At 44.5% G+C, this 20,880-nt stretch overlaps 1 protein-coding gene across 1 annotated transcript in view; it reads left to right on the forward strand.

Annotated features, from left to right (window-relative positions):
* Positions 1–15,061: 15,061 nt before the first annotated feature.
* TXNRD2 (thioredoxin reductase 2) overlaps positions 15,062–20,880 on the forward strand; it is a 355,985-nt gene continuing 350,166 nt past the window's right edge. The window contains exon 1 of the mRNA XM_069215297.1: positions 15,062–15,208. Within this exon, the coding sequence (XP_069071398.1) occupies positions 15,118–15,208 (91 nt within the window). The 5' untranslated portion in view covers positions 15,062–15,117. The remainder of the gene's footprint in view (positions 15,209–20,880) is intronic.

Genomic DNA, 20,880 nt, shown 5'->3' on the forward strand with positions numbered 1-20,880 from the left:
TGTTTTAAAGGTTATTATCACAAAATCAAAATAAACTTATATCTGATGGGATCTGGTCCAAGCCTCCCTGAGGGGTACAAAGTGTTTTTCAGACACTGCTCATTAGACAGTTCATCAAACGTTCCTCTATCTTTGGTGAGACACCACTGTAGACAAACTTTAACAAGTAAGTGAAATGAAATAAACTTTCTCAGGTAGGGTCTTTTAAGAATCTAATTTAAGAAGTAGCTTCTGTTATTAATACATTCTAGTAGAACTACATTTTGGTGTATTCTTGACAGATTATAAAATGCAAACATGGAGGGTACTGGAAGTCTTTCATGTTGCATTTTTTTAATATGTTTTATCAATTTTAAGTGTTAGATTTCTTGTGTGGCTGCCTTTGCCTAAGCTGCATATCAGTAGCAAATTTGTGATTAGCTATCCTGTTTAAACTTTAACCTCTCAATTTGCTGCTATACATTTCTAAGTCATCAGAAAATATTCTGTAATTAGCTATTTTGTTTAAGCTGTAAATCAGTAACTACTTTGAAGTTCACTATTTTATCTGTGCTGTAAACCAGAAACTATATTGTGGTTGTTTTTTATTTACTCTGAAAATGAGTAACTATTATGTGGTAAGATAGTTTATTAATGATATAAACCTGTAACTGCTTTGTGGTTGACTATTTCGTTTAAGCTGTAAGTCAGAAGATAAATTGAGTTTGATACCCAAATATTTCTTTGTGAGTAGGTGTGAATTACTCCTGAAATTTCATGGCTAAGACCCTTCGTGATGAGCTATTTTTTTCAATCAATCAAACAGGATTTGTAAAGCGCGACTAATCACCCTGCACAGGATCCAGCTGCTTGCAGGCCTCAGCGGCTCATTGCAATAGCCAGGTCTAAACTGTGAATTAGTAGCTACTGAAGGTACATCATGAAAATGCTCAGAGAAAGGTTTTCTGAGATTTCCATCTAATCCAGGAGCGGCACCTTAGACAGTTTCCAAGTGAATGTTTCGGGACTCATCAGCAGCTCCACTCATCCTCCACCACGGAAACAGAGGCAGACTCCTTCGCAGCAGGACAGCACTCACATCTGACCTCAGCTGCCCCTTGCAAGGCCTCTGAGACCTGAAGATACTGAATGGTACCCTCCATAAAAGGCTGAGGATGGCTCAGCCAATCAGGAGGCTTAGGGGCTGTCATGGAAGGCTGAGGATCAGCCAATCAGGAGGCTTAGGGGCTGTCATGGAAGGTTGAGGTTAGCTCAGCCAATCAGGAGGCTTAGGGGCTGTCATGGAAGGCTGAGGTTAGCTCAGCCAATCAGGAGGCTAAGGAGCTCTCACTAATTACTGTGCTTTGACCTCATCATAGGTTCAGTGAGACAGTAATGCAGGGACTTGAGGCAGAGACATCCTTTAGGGGTGTATGGTGATATTAGGGGTGGGAACTGATAGCCCTACTGACATATGCTGTCACCCATTGCAGACATTACAGACTTTAATTGCCCTTCCACTCATAATGCAACCTCAACGTTTACTCTGGCTAATAATTGTGGGCCAGGCAATTAGCATCAATTAATAACCTTTACACGTTTACCACTGTTAATGCCATGAGCGTAGAGCAATGCCATTTAATTAGAACATCTTCACTGTTATGATGGTATCAAGGAAGGGGTAGTCATATCACCACAAAGGCCCTCATCCAAACGTGTGGTATTTCATCCAGAGCGACCATTCCAGGTGAATTCTGCATCTCGCCAAACCAAGAAGGTCATTACGAGTGTAGCAGTCTAGACCGCTGCGCTGACTGCTACATTAAAACCCTGGCAGTCAGACCACCATGGAACCGTGAGCTCTGCCAGGATCTTGGATCCCGGCGGTCTGATGGTGGCAGAGATCCTAATCTACCAGACCTGCACTGCCCTGGGGATTACAACCTTGTTCTCCGCCAGCCTTTGCATGGCGGCATTACCGCCATGTAAAGGCCAGCAGAGAACAGGCGCAGGGGGCCACAGGGGGGCCTGCACTTCCAATGCACTTGGCATGGGCAGTGCAAGGGCCCCCCTGCCCAGCACCCTCACAATGCTGATGCTGGTGCACCGTGCGGGCTGCAGTATTGCCGCCCGCTCGATTTTGAGCCGGTGACAATGCTGTAGCCTGTTTCCCGCTAGGCTGGCCGCCCGCCATCCTAGCGGGAAACTCTTAATGGGGCTGGCTGGGAGGTAGCCTGTGTGGCAGCAACCTCCCCGTCGGAAGTTCATCGGACGGTGACAACTGTCTGCCAAACTCGTAATGAACCCCCAAGTGTCTCCAGGCATGGAATTATTGGGTCTGCAAACTCTGGGCCTGGTAATTCTGTCTCTGGTGACAGGGCAACCTTTAAAATGCTGTAGGGGCTGTGCGTGGCAGTGTGGTTTCATAGACATCATTTAGGGGTCACCAGGGGTTGCAGCTGTAACCCTTGGCTTGCCCTTTGTGACCCCTGGAACTTTCTTTGCGACCCCTGGACTCAGAGGTGGAACAATTCGTGTCACAAACACAGTGGTGGCTGCATTATTGATGTCAGGCTCCTGTTCTGCTCATTTTTTGTGACAATAATAGTGATTAATAATCTATCATTCAGTGTAAATGTAATAAAAAGTGCAGCAGCCGGATCTGGAAGGGAAAGTTTGCTGGCATCTTAGGCAAGTAAATTAAAATACTTTTCGCTATATGTTATGTGAGTGCACTCGGGTGAGACACAATTTGGGTGATAGAGCGTTTGTATGTGTGAGTATGTAAGTTAGTATGTGGGATAATGTGAGTGCGTGTGTGAAAGTGAGTGAGTGAGAAAGTATAGGTGAGAGTGAGCAAGAGAGTGCAAATGAGTGAGTGATGGTGAGAGTGAGTGCATGCATTGTGATGTCATGGGAGGTTAAGGTCATGTGACATCACTTCCTGTGACACATTGTAGAGAAAACCCTTTCCAACCTTAATAACTTCTTTAGTTCAGTGATATTTTTGGCTCAGGCAGAATAGTGTTAACATTTATATCTTTATTCAGGGACCACATGGAAATGTACACAATATCTCATCATTCAGGCTTATTATACACTCTTAAAATATAAAAGCCTCTTAAATACATAGCACTGCCCCCAGTCTGCCCACAGTTCCTTGGAGGGTTAGTAACATTTAATAATGGTCACTCTTAGTTCTCATAAGAACTTCCATGTCTATTACATTTTCCCAGGAAGGAAGGTCTAAAAGAAAACAGTCAATACGACTCCATAGTAATTCCTTTGGAAGGTCGGGTGCCTGTCCACGTCCCATTTTGTTCTCCCATTGCAAGCTCTCAAATGCCAACTCACACAAAGGTACAATAATTGCAGAGCTACCTTTGGGAAAACCTTTAGACATGGACCTGAAATTTGGGGAATACCCCATAGTTGGTCATCATCACCTGCTATTTCTCTTTGGAATGCCGAGGGTTCAAAACATGCATTAAAATCCTCTGCAACAATCACTGTATCCTCACCCTTGATCTCAGTATTAGTATAATCTCCCAACTGGTGGTACACAGGAGACTCAGCTCTTTCAGGGGTCACTCCTACTATGTACATTAAAAATAAATGATTTAATGTTTTCCAAAGTGAGATCTCTAGACCTAACAGGTCTGGTGAATCAATGGTCAACCTGCTAACATGAGAGTCTGGAGAGATCTTGGCCCAGCTAGATAAGCCGGCAGATGGTCGACCTGGCCTAGTCCTGCTCTCTGGCACATTGAATGACTTAAAGCCATGCCTGTAGGAAGGAACAATTTCCCAAGGCTTTTGGAGCACAATTATATCAACCTTGTTAATAAATGCCTTCCAATCTGCTTGCCCACCCTTACGTCTCAATCCTGCTATACTCCACAAGACCAAGGAATAATTATTTGGTGAGGCATCCTCTGGTATTACACATACTTCCACGGGTCCTAGAGTTGGTTCATTGTGTATAAGATGAAGCTGAGTTCCAGTGGAAGGTACAGGACTATCCCAATGAGAGGACCAAATTGGTCTTAGGGGGTTGACCATGTTGGTATCAGGGGCCGGCCAAGGGTTGCTATTAGGTACCAAAGCTAGATGGTACTTAATGCACGGACTGGTGTTCAATCGGGAACTCTGTGCATTATTATTGCCCAGTCAATCTCCTCTAGATAAGGGAGAAAGGGGTTGTGATTGCTTTTCCCTTTGCAAGGAAAGGACCTTGGTTTTAAAGCGTATCTGAGAATTGTTTGGGGTAGTAGTTCTCACCTGTAGGGACAATCATCCATTTACAACTCCTGGGTCAATAAACTGCAGTTTAATGCAATCTAAGGTATCTGAAAAGGGGAATCGAGCTGCACAAACTAAGTCCGCATGGATGACACTGACATTTCTTCACATCTCTAATCCAGTGATCACTTTATTTATCAGGGAGGCCTCATCTTCCCTGGACGATGGAGACACCTTATGAAAACCTGTCATAGATATTGTCCTAAGATGGGTAAAAGCACTTTATGTTACTGATCGAGTTTCCGTAAAGGAGACATGGTTCCGGGGTAGCTCTAAGGTTGGCTTAGTATATTGTCATTGGTGGACTGGACAAGACAATGGGCTCCACGTTCTCCCCTCAGGGGGCTGTTTTCTACAGTTAGTATATTGTGGGGGGGGGGAGTAGTGTTTAAAAACTTTGGTAGTGGCCTAGTGGTGGATGAGAAGTACATGTGCCTTCGGGAACACTAGAGAGGGAAAAAGCCCTAGGGCCTACTGTAGTCATCGGACAACCTCTAGATGAGGAGAATCCCAATGCTAATGGCTCCACAGGACAAAAAACCCTAGTGAGAGGGAGCCCCACCCTCTTCCCGACCTCCTTGAAACAACCCTGGCTGCCTGCTTTTCTTTAATGATTGTAAATCCAATCTTAAATCCATTACCTCTGCCCTCAATGGCTTAATAGCCGCCTATAACTTATTTATCTGGGAGCAAGTAGTTTCCGCTTCTGCTGGCTGGTGGGCTTGGGCGGCAGGGGCTCCCGGATCGTTGGGAAGCAGTACATCAGGATTAGGGGTGCAAAGCTGTTCGTACATATAATCACAGGTTCTGAGGGGACTGATGGTCTGGGCTAGGCTAGTATGGCTTCCACAGGCATCTGACCCTCCTTTACTTTGGGACCAGCAGCCAGAGGTGGAAATACTTTTGGGTTACCAGTTTTTTTCTTAAACAAAGGGGCTACTTGGGTTTTCTCGAAGTGGCACGAGTTCTCTTAACAGCCTCAGGATGTAAGATACATTCCACCTCCTCAATCAAATTATCTGTATCTCGGAGGGTACTGGAGTGAGAAGAGGGCTCTGTGGGCTTTTCCCCGTTGGCTCACCAAAAGGTTTATCAGTGCTTTTCCTTCTCTCCATAATGGTGGGAGCAATTTGCATGACAGAGAAAACGCTTGTTTGGGCCTAGTTGGTCTAGAGCAGGCGTCTCCAACGAGTAGCTCATGAGCTACCAGTAGCTCTCCAGCTTTTCAAGAGTAGCCCTCCTGTGTGCAGCCCAGCCTACTACAATAACATTTTTTGCTCGGTTAAATTATTATTTGTATGCCAAAATGAATAATAATTTACTTGAAATTAAAATGTGTGCATTTTCAGAACTCATAAGCTGTTGTTTGGAGACAAATGCTTGAATTTTCAAAATGTATTTAAGCTATTATTTGAGTTTGAGAGATTTTTCACTCCCTTTATTACCCTGGTGTGAGAGAAGTGCAGCTATGGCTGTTATGTATTCCCCATGAAGAGGGAAATACTGCTGGTAACCCTGCCTGATGCACTTATGTCTTCACTGTTGGCAATCTTGTATTGGGGTGGACACTACTACCTGCATGGACGTCAATTCACAAAGATGCCAGGGGTAGCAGAAGTGATATCACACGACATTCCATCTTTCTCTCACACACGCACATTCACTTATATACAAACACTCTCTCATATAAACACTCTCACCCGCAAGCTTGCACACAACATACATTTTAAAGTGTTTTTTACTCACTTCAGCTACCAAGAAGGTTCAAATTCCAGGTAACTGTACTCCATTTTTATTACACTAATAGTAAATAATATGTTATTCACTTTAACTGTAATAAAAAACTGATTAAAAGCAAGGCAGTGGAGCCCAAGCAATGTCTATATGGAGGGGCTGCCCCTGTGTTTGATGGAACTGATTTTGTGACCTCTGAGGCCTAGGGGCACAGAGGCTGTGCCAGGGGTCGCAAGGGTCAAGCTGGGGGTCGCAGCTGCTCCTAGATGACGTCCATGACTACATGGCTAATATTAGTACATGGCTAATATTAATAGCTCAAGGTGATTTTCACTGAACATAAGTAACTCTTATTACAGAAAAGGTTGGAGATCCCTGGTCTAGACATTCAACAATAGAGCCTTACTCTAGCAGGGGCCGTCCCAGCCAGAGAACACGTGTGCGGGTAGTAAATAGCACACAACCAAGAACAGCTTAGAATGATGTTACTTCTGCTTCCCCTGGCGTTTTGGTGAATAGACGCCAATGCGCGGTTTGGCCCCCCTGACCCATACAGTACACGCCAGCCAGCCCTGCACCCCTAACGGCCACCTCATCCCAACTACCTCCACCGGCTCACAGCAGGTGGAAAATGTCTGCTGTTTCTTCTCTGACTTGGAGAAAACCACACAGTAATGATCCCGATACATCACGGTAGATGGATGTTCCCCATTCTGTAAAGAAAAGACACAATTTGGTGCAGCAATACTGCCAATCAATCAATCAATCAATTCTTATAGAGCGCAACTATTTACCCGTGAGGGTCTCAAGGCGCAGGTGGTGGGTCTGTGCCTCATTTGAAGAGCCATGTTTTGAGGTTCTTCCTGAAGATGGTGAGAGATGGGCTTTGGCTGAGGTGCGTGGGCAGGTTGTTCCAGCTCTTAGCTGCGAAGTTGGCAAAACATCTTCCTCCGGCGGTGGTTTTCCGGATGCGTGGGATGACGGCCAGTGCCTGCGGGGCAGAGTGGAGAGGTCTGGCGGGGTTATGGAATGAGATGCGAGGTAGGCCGGTCCAGTGTTGTGAAGGGCCTTGTAGGTGTGGGTGAGTAATTTGAAGTTGATTCGTTTCTCCACTGGGAGCCAATAGAGATTCCTCAGGTTTTGGGAGGTGTGTTCCTGGCGGGGGAGGTTCAGGAAAAGTCTGTCAGCGGCGTTTTGGATGAGTTGTAGTTTTCTGATGTTCTTTGCTGTGGTGCCGGTGTAGAGTGCGTTGCAGTAGTCTAGCTTGCTTGTGACTAAGGAGTGGGTGACTATCTTGTGACAGTCGACAGGGATCCATTTGAATGCAATTTTGAATACAAACTGTGATGCTCGTGATGAGGGACTAAACACTGGGGTTCCTCTTGCACCCCAGCACTTGCTTCTACTTTGCGGGGCTACAGGATGAATCCACGTCACCCAGAGGCCTACTTTCCTTTACTGGATGTTCAATTAATAAATAATTACATTCTGGGACTTGTAGTCTTGGAGGCATCCTTTGAAATATTTGGCCTAACAACTGAAAACAATGTTTTTAAATAGAAATCCCCAGAATCCAAAACGCCTTTCTCTGTGATATCTATTAATCGACCTATTTAACAATTATTAGAATATTCTACTGACTCCAGCCTCTGGAACTCTGTATGCAAGGCCCAGGGCTGCTAGTTCCAGCTGAGGGAGCTCTGTAAGCAGGGCCCAGGGCTGCTAGTTCCAGCTGAGGGAACTCTGTAAGCAGGGCCCAGGGCTGCTAGCTCCAGCTGATGGAGCTCAGCAAGCAGGGCCCATGGCTGCTAACTTCAGCTGAGGGAGCTCTGTAAGCAGGACCCAGGGCTGCTAGTTCCAGCTGAGGGAAATCTGCAAGCAGGGCCCGGGCTGCTACCTCCACTTGAGGGTGCTCAGCAAGCAGGGCCCAGAGCTGCTAGCACCAGCTCGGGTAGCTCTGTAAGCAGGGCCCAGGGCTGCTAGTTCAAGCTGAAGGAGCTCTGTAAGCAGGGCCCAGGAAGGCTAGTTCCAGCTGAGGGAGTTCTGTAAGCAGGGCCCAGGACTGCTAATTCCATCTGAGGGAGCTCTGTAAGCAGGGCCCAGGGCTGCTAGTTCCAGCTGAGGGAGCTCTGTAAGCAGGCCCCAGGTCTGTTAGCTCCAGCTAAGGGAAGAACTCTGTAAGCAGGGCCTGGGACTGCTAGTTCTACCTGAGGGAACTCTGTACGCCAGGGTAAGGACTGCTAGCTCCAACTGAGGGAACTCCGCAAGCAGAGCCCAGGGCTGCTAGCTCTAGCTCAGGAAGCTCTGTAAGCAGGGCCCAGGACTGCTAGTTCCAGCTGAGGGAGCTCTGTAAGTAGGGCCCAGGGCTGCTAGTTCCAGCTGAAGGAGGTCTGTAAGCAGGGTCCAGGGCTGCTAGTTCCAGCTGGGGGAGCTCTGAAAGCAGGCCCCAGGGCTGTTAGCTCCAGCTAAGGGGAGGACTCTGTAAGCAGGGCCCAGGCTGCTAGTTCTACCTGAATGAACTCTGTAAGCCGGTGTCAGGACTGCTAGCTCCAACTAAGGGAACTCTGTAAGCATGGCCCAGGGCTGCTAGTTACAGTTGAGGGAGCTCTGTAAGCAGGGCCCAGGGCTGTTGTTCCAGCCGAGGGAGTTCTGTAAGCAGAGCCCAAGGCTGTTAGCTCAAGCTAAGGGAAATCTGTAAGCCAGGGCTGCTAGCTCCAGCTGAGGGAACTCTGTAAGCAGGGGCCAGTGCTGCTACCTCCAGCTGAGGGACCTCTGCAAGCAGTGCCCAGGACTGATAGCTCCAGCTCATGGGACTCTGTAAGTCATGGCCCAGGGCTGCTAGATCCAGCTGAGGGAACTCTGTGAGCAGGGCCCGGGATGCTAGTTAAATCTGAGGGAACTCTGTAAGCATCGCCTGGGGCTGCTAGTTTTAGCTGCGGAAACTCTGTAAGCCGAGGCCAGGGCTGCTAGCTCAAGCTGAGGGAACTCTGTAGGCAGAGCCCAGGGCTGCTCGTTCCAGCTGAGAGAACTCTGTAAGCATGGCCCAGGCTGCTAGTTCTAGCTGAGGAAACTCTTTAAGCCAGGGCTGCTAGCTACAGCTAAAGGAACTCTGTAAGCAGGGCCTGTGGCAGCTAGCCATAGCTGATAGAACTCTGCAAGCAGGACCGAGGGTTGCTAGCTCCAGCTGAGGGAACTCTGTAAACAGGGCAGCTAGCTCCAGCTGAGGGAACTCTGTTACCATGGCCCAGGGCTGCTACCTCCAGCTGTGGGACCTCTGTAAGAGGAGCCCAAGGATGCTAGCTCCAACCCAGAGAGACCTGAAAGCAGAGCCCAGGGCTGCTAGCTTCCCCTGAGTGAGGATAAACTGCTCTCTCACAGTCCACTAGCTAAGAAGTCAGACTTTCCTGTTCACTTGAAGACCCCCATGCTCCCGCCTCGGAAACCTGACCTGCTATAACACACACATCGTAACAGAGCAATTAGTGACTGACCCGGATCTCTCTGGCCTGCCACATCTGCCGCACCTGATTTGACAAGACACAAAAGAACTCTACAATTTTTTATTTTTTTTTAAACACAGATGCTGCCGACCATGTAGTTCATTGGTGCTTTGCTGAACGCCATTCCTGAAGCAAGACCGCCACCAAGCGATTTTAAAGATTATTACATGCTATTAGGATTTTAGCCTTCATGTATTCCTTTTTAGGTTGAAGCCTAATAGTGGACAGAGCTGTCTGGCTGCCTAGACATATTGCATACATGCCAACATTTTAGAAGAGGTAACTGTGAGATAAAAAAAAAAATAATCAGGAGAGTGTATTTCCCCGTTGACTTCAATGGATGCAGGGGCAATTTCAGGCAGGAGACACACAAAATAAAGCCATTTTTGACTTCAGAAACCAGGAGTCTCCTGTCTTAATCGGAAAACAGACTAAACCACGACTCCAAAACACTGAGGTGTGCTGTCCATGAAAGCGGAACAATGCCTTCGTGAACAATGACTCTGTTTTTCTCTCCGTTAACCACGCATGTCCTTAACAACGAACATGCATGGTTAAGGCAGAGGAAAACAGACCCAGCATCGGGACTGGACGTGGTCAGGTAAGTGGGGCAGGGTAGTTTAAGTTTTAGGGGCGGGGTTGTGGGTCGGAGTAATTTTTGTTTTTAGGGTAGGGGTGGGGGTTGGGATAGGTTGAGTTTTTAGGGGTGGGGGGATCGCAGTAGTTTTAGGGGTGGGGGACAGGGTAATTTTAGTTTTTAGGGGTGGGGTGGGGGGTAGGCATAGTTTTAGGTTTTAGGAGCCGGTGGGGGTCAGGGTATTTTAAGTTTTAGGGGCAGGGGTGGGGTGTCGGGTAGTTTTAAGTTTTAGGGGTGGGGTGAAGGGTCACTGTAGTTTTAGGGGCGGTGTGGGGGGTTGGGATGATTTTAGGTTTTAAGGGCGGGGTCATGGGTCGGGGTAGTTTCAAGGGTGGTGTGGGGGTTCGGAGTAGTTTAAGTTTTAGGGGTGGGGGGGACGCAGTAGTTTTAGGGGTGGGGTAGTTTAAGTTTTAGGGGCAGGGTGGGGGGGGTCGGGTAGTTTTAGTTTTTAGGGGTAGGGTGGGGGATCATGGTAGTTTTAGGGGCGGGGTTGGGGTAATTTTACTTTTTAGAGGCAGGGTGGGGGAGTCGGGTATGATTGTTTTAGGGGCAGGGTAGGGGGGTTGGGTAGGATTGTTTTAGGTGGGGTGACATGCTGGAACCATGCGTGCCGTTCCACGCATGCTTTTACCAGGCATGCCTTTACAATGAAAAATTGTTGTTAAGGCATTCGTGGTAAAGGCATTAGTGGTAACAACGTGGTCATTGTTCTGACCGCATTGTTCAGGCATGCGTGGTTACAGCATGAGTTGTTCCGTCCCATATTCATCTGAATCAGGTCTATTGACATATATGATATTGATTACATGCTGAAAGTTTCCCTAGGAATACATTCCATTGCTTACCATTGGCTTTGTGGTTTGTAACTCACATATTTTCTTCCTTTCTATTTGCTGGCTTTATTTTTTTTAGGATGTCCAGCATGTATTTGTCCCTCCCCTGGAGCATAGCCTATCACCTCAGTGATTGGATCCTTGTATTCTTCCACAAGTTCTCACTTTCTAGGAATTCTTTTTTCTTTTCTGTGAGGCACTCCACAAGAGTGCATGTGTTTTCAGTTGTCTCTCTTGTATGATAGATAGTTCAGAAAGCAGTAAACATGCTTTATTTCTTTGAAAGGGTTTCTTGTCTCCTATATGTCTGCTTGACTGATTCTACTTAGCTCTGTCACTAATCTCCATGTCTGTGAGGAACAATGTTTTCTCTACCGGTTTGTTTATTTTGGTCACTGCTGTTTACCAATAGCATGCCATAAACATCCTCACATTCATGCCCCTGCCATAGGAGCAGAAAGTAAGGGGGAGAGTGTGGGGTGCTGAAGCCTCCCCAAAAAACCCGCTGGAATTCAGAAGCTAATAAGCAATAATCAGGATTTTACATTTTGTTTTTCTTGCCACAGTTGCTGTGCTTTCAAAGACAGATGTCAGGTGTCAGGCTCTGCCTTCTGAGGAAGCTTGGTGTTTACTTTTCTTTCTCTGACTGCAAAGTGAGAGGCTTTACATGACAATCTTTGTGGGTACTGGAGATTGAAAGGAAAGGCTGTAGGGTATTTTTGTTTCTAACTAACAACAATATGTATATGCCAGTAAATGAACAGTGCAAATATTTCATAATATATCAGAATTAGGAAAGCACAAATTAAGGATTTGTTTTGTAATTCTAAAGTGTGGTGGAAACAAATATTTTAATATGATCAAAACAAATCAATAAATTATGTGATGCTGATTACCACACATTATTGTCTGTTTCCTGTATAGTTTTATCGGTAAAGTGTATGTCTGTGCAAATGTAATGGTCATTTCAGTTAAAAATGTGTTTTCTGTAATAGCAGTGTGCTACCACACCATGCATACTCAACTGTACTCCACTCCACTCTACTTCTCTCTAAGCTACTCTACACCCCTCTACTTTACAACACTATTCCACTCTACTAAATTCACTCTAAGCCACTTCACTCTACGTCACTTCACTCTATGCCAATCTACTTTCCTCCACTCTACGCCACTTTATGCCACTCCCCTCTACAGCACTCAACTCTATGCCACTGCACGGCACTTTACTCCACTCTAGGCATCCGTACTCAACACCACTCTAATGTACCACACTCCACTCTTTGACACTGCTCCACTCTACATCACTCCACCTCATCACACTAGACTCTATTCCAAGTCACTCCACTCTACACCACTCCACTCTATTACACTCTAGTCTATGACACTTTACTCCACTTTATGCCAGCCTACTATATGCCTCTACACTCTACAACACTCCACTCTACAACACTTTACTCCACTCTACTTGACTCTACAACGCTCTACTCCACTCTGCTCTACGACAATCAACTCCACTCTACAGCACTTCCCTCTCCAACACTGTACTCCACTCTAAGCTACTCCACACTACGCCACATCAGACCATTTTACTCCACTCTATGGCACTCCACTCTACGCCACTCTGCACCAGGGATGAAAACGGCAGATTGGACCTCCTGAATTTTGGAGCCACTTCACAATGTGTCCATCTTAGATCCTGGTGCTTTAGCAATTATTTCACTTACATTCTTTTTCCTTAGCCTCCAGATTTTCTGATCATACTTTCAATTCCCCATGTAAATTCACAGAGCAGTGTCTTCATCTCTCTAGAAGGTACATATACAAATATCCTTATTGAAACGTTTTCAAACAATATTTCCAAAACAGCATATCTGTTACAGTTTTGTTTGTATTACTATATATGCCTTTGCTATTGTAGGATATCGCCTCGCCTCAATTATGATCTAGAGTGAGGCAAACTCCCTTTCTTTTGTCATTCCTGTCAGGATTTCATCAAGGGGCCTGCAGGAAAGGAGGCACAAGTGCAAGGCTATTCAATTATGTTTGAGAAACACACAAAAAATGAGGAAGGATTGTTGATTGTCACGGCCCAGCTCTCTGTGGATGGCTCACACAGAGGGTCAAAACAGGCAGGTCTGGGTCAGGGGTGGTAGAGCTACCACATGACTTTCCGGTTCCTATAAAAAGGCTGCACACTAGTAAAATGGCACCTGGCAACTTTCCGTTTGTTATATGACTCCTGCACTCACTCATATTACCAATGCCTTGTGTCCCCCAAATTATTTTGTTCCTTTGGCCTCGTTTCTCTATATGGTTATGGAACTCCTCAGTGAATTGCAATATCTTTATAATGTGCTTTATACCATATATAATAGATGGAATTCTGCAATCTCTGTATAAACACCTGTCTGTGTGACACAGCTACTGGACGCTTATAAAGAAAAGATGTCAGAACTCAACTGTATTAATTACAGTTGAGTTCTGATGTCACAATTCCTGCTGCCAGAGTCATCAGCCGAGGTGAAAGGCAAGTCAGGTCACAGAGCATAATTAAAGCAGCTGTTTCAAACAACGAAAATTAAACCTTGCTTTTCTTTCTTCTGCTCTGTTTTTCTAGCTTACATTGACAAGCAGAAAAGGCGTGTTTATTTTCACACACCATAGACAATTGGAGACTCTTTCTGTATGTGGAGAAGGGTGGCACAATGGCTAGAGCAACAGACCCTGATGCAAAGATTTGGCCTGGGACCAGGGTTCAATTCCCACCTCAGCAGGTCTTGGGCTCAATTCCCTTGGACCAGATAATTCTCGCCTTGGAGCCTAATCTAATTAATGGGTCCCACTCTGGGTAATAGCTTGCTTAATTTCCACAAGAGTGCTTGGATGCCTGGCTTCAACCTGGGGCTGTCTAGGAGCGGGTGCCTCACAGGGAAAAGCCAGGAGGGGTTTCATAGCAGTATGTGTACAGCACTTTGAGACCCTAACAGGTGAGTAGTGTGCTATACAAGTGTGAAGTTTACATGTGTCTAAAATTCTGAGGTACTGCAGCTTTTTTTTTTTTTAAATGATTTGCATTGAACTGATTCTAATATATTTTTGCAACAAAGATCTAACAGGTTTTTCCTCCTTGTTCCTCCCTATCGTTACGGAGCTCTGTGACTTACAATATCCTTATCATGTACAACAGGCATACATGTCAATAGACCAGATTCAGGCTGGTTGCTCATTTTTTAAACCAAAAATAGTTTAATGTTGGCTGCCTCTCACCTAAAATTGCCTCTCTTTCAATAGAATCCAAAGGGGAAGATATTTTCCCAGTTATTTTTTTTAAAATCTCCCACTTTCCCCTTCTAAAATATTGGCACTTTATCTTTTATAAAAGTACTTAATCTTTTATATAAATATATAATTTATAATATATAAATACCAATACATAAAGTTGCACTGTAAATAATACATTCTGTGTTTTCATAGCACATGCTTCCTCCTTGTCACTTTAGAAGATGGACCCAAACCCGAGCAAAAGCAAGATAAACTCAAGGCTGCCTCGAGCTGCCATCCAGGCACGTGCTTCCCAACCCGCACTGTCCTCGTGCTGTCATCGAGTGAGTAGACACAGAAAAGGGACTTACGGACTTCAAAGACAAAACAAACCGAAGGAGGCCTCTTCGTGCGTTGGAGTTTCAGTGCGGAAATAGAAGAAGGACCAATGTACGTTGGGTTATTGACCCTGTATTCTACGGTAAGAGAGAAGTGCGTCTTGGAAAAAGAGTTACCACTTACCTCGAAAAACAGCTTCGCGCAACATTGTATCAATGACGTATTAAAACAGAATCTCTTAATGCATATGAAATGGCCCATGTTCGTTTTGAGTACAATACGTAATAAACTGAAATGTGTCCCTCCGTCACGCTAGCTGTAAATTTATATGAGTTGGTCTCGGGTATTCTCCGGTGTACCGGGTGCATCAGCGGTTTCCCCAGCAGACCCCCGGTCCTGCCGGCCGAGACAGGGTTATCGGTCACCACTCCAAGATGGCGGCCGCGCCGGCGGAGTCCGTCTTCTGTGTCGCGGCTCCGGCCCTGAGCTCGGCTCGCGCTTTGAATCTGCCGCGGGCCCGGTGTCCTCGGTCATGGCGGCGGCGCTGAGGGCCCTGAGGGGCTCCGGGCGGGGGGCTCCCCTGAGGAGGGCTTGGCTGGCGGCACCCCGGGGTCTGGCGACAGGTACGCGGGGCGCGTCCTGGGCCGGTGTGAAAGGTCCTTGACTCGTCATGTGATCCGTGGAGTGACGCAGGGTGCCCCCCCCCCCCTCACTGTACCCCCTCTTCCGTACTCCCCCACTCCCCGGGGCAGGAGGCTGTCTCTGTGCACCGCAGGCCTCCTCACAGCCTAGGCACCGACCAGGTGGGCACTTGCCCAGGGCCCCCACCTCCCAAGGGCCCCCAACTTCCTAGGGCCCCTCTGGCAAAGTTAACTTTCTTTCTGGCTCACTTCTGTGTATTTTTGTTCCCTAACTGTAATATACAATGTAATAATGACAGGCAAAACAGGGCTTGAATTAGCAAACAGAAATGGGTAATAACATTCAAAGTTGCTCCAAACAGGAGACCACTAAATCCTTAAGATGGCACTCCATACATGCCAACATTTTAGAGGAGGACAGTGGGAGATTCACAAATAAATAATCGGGAGAATGTACTGGTCCCATTGACTTCTGCTGTAGCAGGGGCAGTTTCAGACTGCAGGCTGCCAAAATAGATCGATTTTTGGCATAAAATATTGGGGTATCCCACTTGAATCGAGTCTGTTTGCATATTTACACACTGCTATCACTATGCCCCTCAGCTAATTACTGTGTTTCTTATTGCCTACCCCTTTGCTTCCTCCTGTGCTTTAAATGAAAATATAGAAGTGCAGGTACTTACTGTTTAGAGTACCTGTTCCCTCCTGAAAAGTGCTGCTACGCTCCCATTAAATGTATTTCAGCAGTGCTGAGAACTGTATGTACTCTCCCTTTCAAATGAAAGAAGTGGAGGTACTCTCCCTTTCAAATTAAAGAAGTGCTGGTATTCAGTACCAGACAGTGCCTGCCCATTTAAAGCACTGGCCTACCTCCCAGACTGTCACAGTGCGTGTTGCTGTGTGTCCCTCTGCTGTCTCATCGCAGTACCCCCCTGCGTTCTCTGCAGCATGTCTGTAAGATTCTTACACCCTCTCACTGCAGTCTCATCGCAGCCTGTCACAATGCCACTAGGAGCCTCTCACCTCTTTCTCACAACCAGTCGCTATACACTGTCACCCGTACACAGCCAGTCACTCTGCCTCTTATAGCTCTGACAGTGCTTCTCGCTGCCTCCCAAAAAGTTCCAAATATATCTTTGTTCTGCTGCTCATAGATCTTCACTATGCTTCCTGCAAACTGTCACAGTGCTTCTACTGTCTGTCAATGTGCTGTAGCCTTTTCTGCCCTCCAATGTGCCTTCAATAGCCTCGCACACCTTGAAAACTGAATTGATGCACTCAAATCACAACGAATAACACATTTATAGCTATTTATATTTATTATCAGTTTTCTATAACTTTGACTAGGCTCGTGGATGACCAGGTGCATCGCCCAAGGCAACATTACCTGTAAGAGGTTACACTAGAGACACAACGTATAATAAGTGAATAGATAGATAAAACAATAGGCAAAATAAAATAACACAATATAGTCTCAAATTACACAAGTGAGTGCTTGAGCACATGTTACATAAGTCTTTCAGAATTTGAGTTTGAGTGTTCTCAAGTTTTGCGTTAATATCTGTGAGACCAATTAGCATACTTGATGTCACTGAAAGTGATGTCTCATGCTTCTTGACATTAAGCTCTACACAGGAAATGACATCAGTGAAATCATTAAAAAGTAAAATAAATGTAAAATTATTAGTATAACATCTCAATAAAATACAGTCATGATTTACAAAAGTATTGCAGCAGTGCCCTGATGTCTCCGTGGTGGCTACTCATTGTTGGGTCGAATGCATTGCATTGCAGGCAGCTCAGCTGTATCGCTGAGGCCACACTCACACTGTGGAAGACATGCTTCGGGCATGCAAGGGTAACACCCATACTGGGCAGGTGGCCATGACCACAGATACCAGTAGAGTGGCAGCCTGGACTTTGAGGTGGCTACAAGTAGCCAGGGCACAGTACAGACTGACACCTGGACAGCAGATACTGCACGCCAATCATGTAACATCACCCAGGGTAGGCAGGCATGGGAATACTGACGGACAGGGCCTGGTAGTAGCCAGATGAATAAGTGTCATGCCTGTCCTCAACCCACATAGCCTGCCAACTGAAGCTCCGCAATAGCAGTGAGCAGGAAGAATGTCTCCCCTGAACCTCCAACTCGGAACCCGACCAAGCTACTGAATCAACCTATGGATGCTCCTAGTTGACTATGAGGCGGGCTCAGGCTGCAACACTATAAATTGCTCTGCAAGCATTAGACAGTCATTCCTTATTGGCATTGCCACTACATGAAACTAAACTAGAACAGGACGGCAGCCCTTAATGCTGTGGCACTTTCAAAACGCAACATTCCTGGCCTTCCTGGCAGCTGCTTTAAATGCTAATTTATAAAGCACTAGACGTTAATAAAGTAGAGCATTTCTGTATTCCATCTTTATTAGCACAATAGTTTGAATCAATTACTTTAAATTATTTTCTTGATGAAGGTTTTAATACAACTTTGTTATCGCCAGTAAAAAAAAAAAAAAAAAAACATAAATCTTTCCATAATTGCAGTGCTTCTCTCAGAGCATTAACCAACACACCTGGCAGGCTCACACTTTTATGCCTATGCTTTACCAATGAATCATCCACGATATGTGAGAATACAAATTGTAAACGCAGAACCGTCAGCAAAAATTTACACTGTTCCAGATTGCAGTTTATTACCTTTCTATATATGTTTTATTAAACTTACTCTAGTGTGAGTGTATTAAAAAAGAAAAACACATTTGACAACACGTTTTTAATTTCCTTGCAGTGTGCTTTGCACTGAATTTTGACTTTTAATACATATTGTTTCACAAGACACATTTTTAAATATTAGCACATTGTCCCCAGTAAAAGTACACATTTTTCAAAACATTGACAGACATAGCTGCCGTCTTAGGTAAACAATGAACATTTGACCGAAAACACTCGAATGCTCCAAAATCTTTCTAAAGAACATTACAAACAAGTAATAAATAATGGAATATAAAAGTAAATAACGAGCAAAGTGTAATATGGTCCTATATTGCCATCTTGTGGTATACGTATAATACTCATTCACAGTAAAGCAGCGGTCGAGGTAATCGGTTGCATGGTCGTTAGGTATGTAGGCATATAGATCAAAGTAACAATGTCTCATTAATGTGTGGGTGCGAGTTTTGTTATGAATACCCAGTCTACACTTATGTTCTGGTGCTTCACATTAAAGGGAATTTCCGTAATCATTTGTGATTTCAATCATACTAAATTATGATCCCTTTCAAGCATCACATTTAAGTTTCCAAAGAATTTCATTCAGATTTTGTGGCTTTTGGTCAAACAATAATTTAATGACTCCACTTCCAAATATGTTTTGATTATGAATTTTAAGAACAGTTATGTCTGAATTATGAATTTAGTTGTGCAAATGTTGTTAGTTGTGTGAAGTGAAATGTGATAAAATAAATTGCTAATAGAATTGAAACATCGATCAACAAATATTTCGGGTATTTCTTGTGTCCGGTCAAAACACTCTGTGTGGCGAAGACCGTTATCTGCTCACTTGCAAAAAATTAGACAAAATATCGTATTTGAGCTACTGATGTGAGTCTGGTAAGGAGTCAGTCGTACAAATAATGGTTGAATTTATGGAAGAGAGCAGTCCAAAAATGTAATTTCGCTGTCTGTGTCGGAATTACACATTTTTATGATTAGAACAATCTCTCATCCATGTTTCTCAGACGGTATGTTCTACCGGAAGACTAATACAGGTTTATAAACTTTAAACGCTTTTAAAACTGTCTTTGAAAATCATTTTGTTTACTTCGCCATCAAGATCTTAAATGATCAAGGCAACGGGATAACTGCACTTTCTCACAGCCAGATCCGGTTTTGGTATAAGCTTTTTTACTGTGTGAAAAAGACATATGTTATGAATTGTGTATTATTTTCTCACTGAGCATGGATGGGTTCACTGCAGAAGGTTCCTGATCTTTGGTTACCCGTGTTGTGCTTTCCAGTAAGAAAGTGTTTTGGCTTGAAAGCTCTGCTGATCTTCCCAAGTTTGTTTGTTATTAGGCATCAGCGTTTTTAGTACATGTTTACATCTACATGTTTTACGTGACATAAAACCTGTTTGTTCCAAAGGGAGAGGGTGACTGTATTTACTGCAGATGTTATCAAAGGAGTGAAGTGTATCCATGCTGATAACTGCAGGGCTGGATAACATTGATGTTGCTAGCGCCTCTGGGTCGTCGTGCACCCCTTAGTTGCTTTGACCTTTTACAATGTTGAAAGTAAATTGCTTATGAATGTTCCCAGAACCAAAATGATGGTGTTTGGAAGGGGCAGAACCAATTGTAAGTTGTTTGTGAACAGCTCAAAGTTGGAAAATATTTACTCATTCTTTGAGATGCAAACCAACCTCGGAATACAGGTTGGGTAAGGGACAATTTCTACTACAGGATTGAGAAGTTTTGATTCCACTCACTGCGGATGGTCAGTTGGCTCCATTCTGCGTGTATTCAATAGTAAAATAGTATCTGTTCTCTGTTATAATGCTCTCCAATTTTAACGTTAGAATTGGCTCTCACTTTGGGCCAATTAGAGTGCAGTTTATTAAAACTGCATCTAATCCCTTCACTTAGTCTGCGTTGAATTAGATAATTTATCAGTCTTAAAAAGGTCAGCAAATGTTGAAATGTCTTACCATCCTCAAATTAGAATATCCCTACAATAAAATATTCATTTTGTAATGTACATTTTTATCTGAGAGGAGCCACAAATTAAATCAGGTTTACAGTGGCTACTGTCTTTGATGGAGCCTAGCTGGCTCTGAGGGGGACAGTAATGTGTGATAATACTACACATTGTTCTTGGGTGCACACACTTTACAGTTATGGAGTCCACAAGGCAGCTAATACATTTGTGCATATTTTAATTCCGAAAGTGTTCTCTTGTCTGTGAAATACTTATTTTTATTTTTTTGTTTCAAGGACCCTTCCAGAGACCATAAATAGTGTGAAATGCTTTTAACTGACTGTTGTTAAATCGATGATGCATTTCAGAAGGAAGAATTCATTGTTAAATTGTCAGAAGGAAATATATTGAAACATTATTATATTGTATACTGTGTTTATGTAAACTTAGCGCTAAAAAAGTATGTCTGTACTAAAGGCTACAAAGAATTTACTTTAATGTTGCAAGAAGTATAGTATTTTTTGTTTTTGATCTCTCTTTACACACAAGTTCAATATTGAGTTATGTAGTCACACAATGCAAATGTCACAAAAGGAAGAACTTCTGTTTTCTACCTCTATCACTTTCGAGTTCCTTTTCTTTTCTCGTCCCAGAAGGTCTTGACAGTCAAACCACTAAGACTGGCCACCTGCAACACAATAGTCAGCATTTTTGGGTTTGTTTGACCGCTTTAAGAGATGTCTACTTGTGACTGTTGAGACATCTTTGCAAGATGCCAGTCTATGACTGTCAAGGCATCTTTGTGAGATGCCAGTCTGATTGTTGGGCATCTTTGTGAGGTACTGGGTGTGTTTGTTTAAACCTCTGTAATCAAATCAAATCAAATCATTAGCATTTATAAAGCGCGCTACTCACCCGTGCGGGTCTCAAGGCGCTAGGGACAAAGGTGGAGG

This window comes from Pleurodeles waltl, chromosome 11 (genome assembly GCF_031143425.1).
Source record: "Pleurodeles waltl isolate 20211129_DDA chromosome 11, aPleWal1.hap1.20221129, whole genome shotgun sequence".
Classification (NCBI taxonomy): Eukaryota; Metazoa; Chordata; class Amphibia; order Caudata; family Salamandridae; genus Pleurodeles; species Pleurodeles waltl.